Raw genomic sequence first — 7,033 nt, forward strand, 5'->3', positions numbered from 1 at the left:
CTTACCAGGTGTTACCGTTCATATTGAATCAAAACTTAATTGAATTTAGTGATTAACTGATATTTAACTTCCAAAAAGGTTAAAATAGTGTAAATTGTCGAAAATACAAAAATGCACAAAATTTCAAAACTCAAGCACATCAGAAATAGAACATAAAATCGATACCAAAATTCATTTTTTTTATTACAAATGACAAACATACGAATAAAATAGTATAAAAACTGCTTACGTTTCATGCTTTATCAGTAAATGTAAGTATTACTGTCTTACAGTGATTTATTTACAGTAATAAAATTACAGTGATAAAATCAGGTTAAATTTTAAATTACATATAAAAAAATTATTTTCATTATAGGATGTAGCATTTTTGAAATTTGGCAAAGGTTTCTTTTATATGTTTACCTTTTTTTTCTTTTTTCTTTTCTTTTCATTACCATGAAAAGATAACTGCGTTCAATAATACCTAAATTCTATCAAGTACATTTAGCTAAAAACAGACCTAAAAATTGCAAAACATTTTCAAGTACAAACCATTTGATTTGAAATGCCAGTACATTCAAATGGTAATACAACCTTTTCACCGTGTTTGAGATTCATGAAAGGTGAAGAAGAGGAAGGGGTTGATTGAAATAGAATCGCACAACACTCAAAAATAAATGTACGTGGCGATATTCTCTTTCTCTTATTCCCCTCCCCTTGCATCTCATTCTTGTGGGTGCATTTCATCCAAACAAGGCTCTTTGGTAGTGGTGGATTTTGGCATTTTGCGGTTTAGGGTAAAGTACATAATGGGACATTTTTTTTAACGATTGATCAATATAGTTTTACACTTTAAACTTAATCTACAATTAAATGACATTTTAAATAATTAAATTAAATAATAATCAAAAATTAAATTAAATGAATATTCAGTCACTCTTTTAACAATCATTTATACAAATGATTTTTTTGTATTAGTAATTTTGTGAAAATATATGTATCTTTATTCATTTATTAATATGCATATAACGGAAAAAAATTTCTTAAGTAACAGAATTAATGAAAAATTAACCTTAGTTCATTAATTTATAATTCCCTCACTCACAAAAATATAAGCATTTACTGACTATGAAATATTTCTACTAAACTATGAATTTAAAACAAAAATATTATTGGAATTATTTTTTTACAGAACTTGTCAACTAAAATTCAGTTTAGTTATATTAATGTCATGTTTTAAAACAACTATTTTCAAGTCCAGGTTTCTACTCCAGGTTCAAAACACGATTCCACCAAAGATCTGCTGTGTATGCGGGCCTTTTGCACCCTAAAGCCCCATTTCTATGGCCCGCGCATCATGAGTTCGGCGCATTTTGCCCGCTTTAACTTCATTTGTGGATATCCAGCGCGTTTTTATGTCTGTTCATCTTACCGACAGTTTACGGGAAACTCCCGATCGACGTCTACAAGCGAGAGTGGTCCTGCAATGGGTCAAATGGCAGATTTTTTCTTAAGTGTTTAAATTTTACGATTTTTGAGATTTTAAGGGATCCGCTATTGTTTTTGACTTTTTAGAGATCATGGAGGTGGTAGAGGTGGAGACAATGGGCCATGGGAACGGGACTTTAATCTGATTTCGTGAGTCAAACGCCCTACTACTGGTGTGCTGCGGAAGCTGAAAAATGGGTTCCAGTTCAGGCTGCGTCTTCGTCGTCTGACCGCGGCTCATAATTGCGTGGCAGGCCAGTCCCAAAATAACCCTACTGTTGCTTTCTAATGGAATTTAATATAACTAAACAAAATCAAACTACTCCATCTCTAAATGGATAGAAAGAAATTCAATCACCACAGAGAATCCAAGCTTCTAGGTCATTGTATGTGTGAAAAATCCTTTTTCAATATTTTTTTTTAAACAAGAGGTATTAACACTTTGAATCATAACTGCTCTAGTTGAAGTGGAAATGCTTCGTATGAGTACCGTATAACCAGCACGAGTAATTGCTAGTGACTGAACTAGTGGGTTGCGCTAAAGGCACATGTGAGCCCACAGACCAGCCCACAGATAGCAGTCAAAGTGTTAAACTGTTATCTTAATCTGTTTGGAATCTGTGCATGAATTTCTGGCTAGAAAATACAAAGATACAAGCGTATACGGCGGAGACATGTAGCTACTCCTGGTGCCATTTTTGGAAGGCGTCGCGTAACCATGATATTAATATGTTTGTTTCACTTTATAAAACGACATTTGACAAGAAAGGGGCACTACTAGCAATACACACCGCTGTCAGAATTTTCAATACTTGAAAGCAAAAACTTCCAAGAAAATATTTTAACATGCAACATTAAAATAAATTTGTCCAGCAGACCCTATAATTTACCTACATTGTATTGAGTTTAAACCAGTCCTTATGTGAACAGTTTTTAAATATCAACAACTTAACAACTTTTAATTACAATTTTAATTGTTTCAACACAACTTTTAATTGCAAGTGTCACCTTCCAAAGCATCGATTTCAGTCACCTTCCAAAGCTTCATGCATGAAAAGAATTTAAATTTATAATTTGAAATGGAACATTAAAATAATTATTAAGCTTTTTTAACACAATCGAAATGCACTAATACAAAGTTAGCAAAAGCTGTTAACTTGTGTGTCAAGGGGGCGGGGGGGAGCGGAAGTGGTCTCCCCGAAACTTTCTAGTCTCATTCGACGTTTCCTTGCCCCCATTCCCACGGAGGGCCCCTCGTAATTGAGGACGAAAAGCTTTCGGCATGGTGGTTGGTTCTCGCTTCTCCTGTGGTTACACGAAAAGGTAGGGATCTGGTTCTCCTGTCGATGACGGGACGTATTTCCTTAGGGAAGGGTTGTACCGTGGCCGGTGATAGCTCTTAGGACTCAATCACAGTTCCAACCAGTGCTGTTATCGTGGCAGTCCTCTTATTCAAGTTTTCCGTGTACCTATCGACGAGTAGGAGTATTCAGTTTGTGATTGAGACTCCATTTGGCTCCCCCCCCCACCTGCATAAATCTGTGGGCCTTATGTAAGTTCGCGAATGCCTTGTATAGCATTAGCGAACAACAGTTACGAAACATAGATCTTTGACGAGAATTTAAAATTTTCACTGAATACATTTTACGAATATGTATTTTGTTCGCCTTTTTGTCGACTAATTGAAACCAAAATTTGACACGAAACTACAATTTAGTACTTTAAATGCATTTAAATTTTTGTTCTGAATGAAATGAAAGGACAAAATTAGGTAGCCCTGAAACAAAGTGTTTAAAATTTCTTGAAATTTCCCAGAGTAGCAGGGCCACTAGGCTAATTGCCTATTTTGCCTATTTGTGAATTTGGCGCCGTGCCTTAAGCCCAGTTGTTTATATAATTTCCTTTTTCTTTTCTTTACTTTCTTTTTGATGGGGAGGGGGTCAAAAATCTATGAAACTTATAACACCTTCTGGCTCACCTGTGCCTGTTTAATCGGTTACACACTGGCCTTAAGACAGTTCCAAATTCTCCGTCCTTCAACAATTTCGGTCGATCATATCATTAAATCTCGAGGAACAAAAGGGGTGTCCTTTTTTTTAATTCACTTCCGCTCGTCTGGGGAGCTATCTTTATGAAATCATATTTGTTAATGAGCTGTGGAATCAGTCGATGGCTCCGCGCATGGGCAGGAGGAACAGCTTTTCCTGCGCGCTAGCCAGAGCGTCGCCAGGCAACCCCATTAAGGTGGCTGAATTCCAGCGGCCCAAGGTCAAGGCTGACCATGCCCCTTCTTCCTCCAAAACAGAAACAAACGCGGATTATTTATGGATGTCTTCTTTTCGGCGGGAAGGTCGTTGCCGAATTGGCTGCAAAAATCTAATGAAATGACAGAGCGGTAAAAAATATTCCAATATTTCCATAATTTGTTTTTTATCGCGTATATAGTGCAGTTCTGATAACGCGTATCTCGAGGCAAATTATTTCGGGGGAACGAACCTTATGGTAATGTTCTAAGAGGAAGTAGACGATTTAAATACAGATCGGCATCAGTTTCGAAATGGCACTTAAGGCGAATTTCGTAATAATCAGGGGATGGGTACGAAGTACGACATTGCATTCCTAAATATTTAAATCTCTTCAAAAAACATTTTAATCATAATAACAAAGGAAGTGAGCAATTTATATTCTTGAAATAAAAAAAAAAACATGTATTCAGCAATTACTTAGTCATGAAAGCCATTAGAATACAGTCAGCTAGCTTTTCACTTTCTCATATATGTAGTACAGAGAAAGTGTTTTAATCGTCAAAAAACACTTGACAAATCTGCATTTTTCAAAACTCTATGAATTCGAAAAACGCATTTTTGGAAAATGTCTGTCCATTCGTCTGTCTGTCTGAAATAAAGATAATTAAAAAAATACTTTGAGCTAGACGAAAGAAATTTGGTATACATTCTTTACACCAAATTCGCAGATTTCTGCCAAATTTTGAGTAAAATCGTTCAAAGTCTGTCTGTCCTGCTGTTCGAATATAAGTTATCATCACTACAAAACAAAGAGACTTAGATGGATAAAATTCGGTATACAGTTTTAACATCTATAGTGTTGACACCTATCAAATTTGGCCCCTCAGGGGCCCACCTTCTTTAGGTGGGTACGGATGTCCCAATCCCGAGGTACCCAGGGATCTTTACTCTTTCTTCTCTCTTCCAACTCTCCCCTCTCCCTTTCTCTTCTTCCCCCCTTCTCTCTTTAAATTCCCCCTTCCCCTTCCGTTTTCTTCATTTTTCCATCCCTCGACGGTAAGCGAGGGAGCTCACCATGAGAAGCTGTAGCCGCTCTGTTTGCTTCTTGCTTCTCATGGACAGTCAAAAACCCCACGTGTTTGCCGTGCGTGGCGACCCTTTAGACGGGTGGTACATTTCGGTCCCTAATGTATCAATCGGTTGGTATCCCAGACATTTGACTGGCTGCTCAAGGGGATTAAGCGAAGGGGTCACTTCTTGGGCTTGGCGTTAAGGGTGGTCACTGTCCCCGAGGATGACTCTCATCGTATAGGTTCCGGCTAGCACCATGGTAAGTGCCGAGGCTGGGAATATCTGGAGCAGGTGGCTGCCTTCCTTTGTTGGGCTCCGTGGTGGGCGGTGCCGTCGGGGCCCGAATTTTTTCCCCTTTTTGCATGGGTTTTTCAGACACTTTGCCACGTTTACCTATCACTGAAGATACTAGATTTCTAAACTTACACACACCAAAGACCTTTCATGAAGTTTCACCTTTCGTCGTTCAAAGAGTGATTTCTTCATTTATTGGTGATGTCAAATCTACTAAAAAACTTCCATCTGGGGATCTCCTTATTGAGACCTCATCAAAAACACAGATTGCTACGATACAGAAATTAACAAAACTTGGTGACTTCCCTGTAGAGGTAACTCCTCACAGGACACTGAATTTTTCTCGAGGAGTCATCTCCGATTTAGATCTTTTAGACTGTTCGGAGAATGAACTCATTCAGGAATTGTATTCCCAAAAAGTTTGTGCAGCTCATCGCATAAAAATTAAACGCAATGGTTCATTCATTCCAACAAAACATGTCATTCTAACTTTCAGTAGTCCGGAACTTCCGAAATTTATACGTGCTGGCTATATACAATCTAAAGTTAAACCATATGTACTGAATCCTCTGCGTTGCTTTAAATGTCAGAGATTCGGACATTCCCAGGGAACTTGCCGCGGCAGCCTTCGATGCGCCAAATGCTCAGCTGATGATCATGAAACTTCAGTTTGTAGCTCACAGACCTTCAAATGTTTAAACTGCTCTGGGCCCCATCCTGCTTATTCCCGTGACTGTCCTAAATAAAAAACGGAAAAAGAAATTCAAAGCTTGAAAGTTAGAAGAAATATTTCATACGCGGAAGCGAAAAAAATTATTTTAGATAGAACACCCAAACCTGGCCTTACTTATAGTGCCGCCATAACTTCAACATTAAAATGTACTAGTTCTCAGACCGACTTTACAGATATTAATACGTTGAAAACTTGCTCCTGTAAACATTCTGCTCTTGAATCAGTAAAGAGCAATAACTCACAAAAAACTGAAAACAATCGAAACTCAGCATTTACTTCTAAAAAAATTTCTCAATCAAAAGATTCAAAATTTTCTGTAACTCGTTTCCCCAAAAAGAAACGAAAGAAAACAAAATCTCCTCCAAGTGCCAAAACATCTGACACTGAAGTCCCTCCTAAACCTCCAGATCCTTCTGATATACCAAATACTTCAGATTCTATTTTATCAATTTGTCCATCTACATCTGATATATCTGATGTAGAAATGGACCAACATCTTCCTAATAAATCGCCCCCAGGTGGTCATTTGTAGTTTGTTCAAACATTCCTTTTCTTTTCTTTTTTTTTTTCTTTCCATGTTTGGTTTTATTTCGTGGAATTGTCGTGGGTATCGTTCCAAAACAGTCGAAATCAAATCAATTTTAAATGAACACAGGCCTGTCTGTTTTGCATTACAAGAGACCTATTTAAAACCTTCAATAATTTCTAAAATTAAAGGATACAACTGCATACGCAAAGATTCAAATACAAATTTAAACGCTAGTGTTTCAGGAGGTGTCTGCATTTTCACTTCCAACTCCTTTCCCAGCGCACCTCTTATCCTTCATACCAATTTGCAGGCTGTTGCTATCCAAGTCCACATAAAGACACTTATAACAGTTTGCTGTGTATACCTCCCTCCACGTGAGGTGATTTCGCAAGAAGATTTAAACTCTTTAGTGGATCAACTTCCTTTTCCTTTTATACTGTTCGGTGATTTTAACGGACATAGCATCCCATGGGGAAATGAGGACACTAACTCTCGTGGTCAGCAAATTGAACAGTTGATTTCTGATCATAATCTCAGCCTCTTAAATAGTGATGAAAAGACATATTTTCACGAACCCACTCGCTCATTTCATTCATTAGACCTTGCTATATGTTCGCCAATTTTACTTCCACTTTTAAATTTTTCAGTTGGAAGAAATCTTCTCAATAGTGACCACTTTCCAATTTTCATTAC

General features: G+C 37.4%; 1 protein-coding gene across 1 annotated transcript; it reads left to right on the plus strand.

The window, feature by feature from the left end:
* The first annotated feature begins 5,146 nt into the window (after positions 1-5,146).
* On the plus strand, positions 5,147-6,343 carry LOC129972064 (uncharacterized). Its single transcript, XM_056086045.1, has 2 exons — positions 5,147-5,807; positions 5,901-6,343. The coding sequence occupies exons 1-2, from the start codon at positions 5,147-5,149 to the stop codon at positions 6,341-6,343; spliced, it is 1,104 nt and encodes a 367-aa protein (XP_055942020.1).
* The last annotated feature ends 690 nt before the right edge of the window (positions 6,344-7,033 follow it).

The sequence above is a fragment of the Argiope bruennichi genome, chromosome 6 (assembly GCF_947563725.1).
Source record: "Argiope bruennichi chromosome 6, qqArgBrue1.1, whole genome shotgun sequence".
Classification (NCBI taxonomy): Eukaryota; Metazoa; Arthropoda; class Arachnida; order Araneae; family Araneidae; genus Argiope; species Argiope bruennichi.

What these genes read in the sequence shown, in the direction of transcription:
- LOC129972064 (XM_056086045.1), top strand. Translation starts at nt 5,147, where the DNA reads ATGGGTTTTTCAGACACTTTGCCACGTTTACCTATCACTGAAGATACT. An exon ending in GCCCCATCCTGCTTATTCCC is followed by an intron (nt 5,808 to 5,900) that starts GTGACTGTCCTA and finishes AAATTATTTTAG; the next exon opens with ATAGAACACCCAAACCTGGC.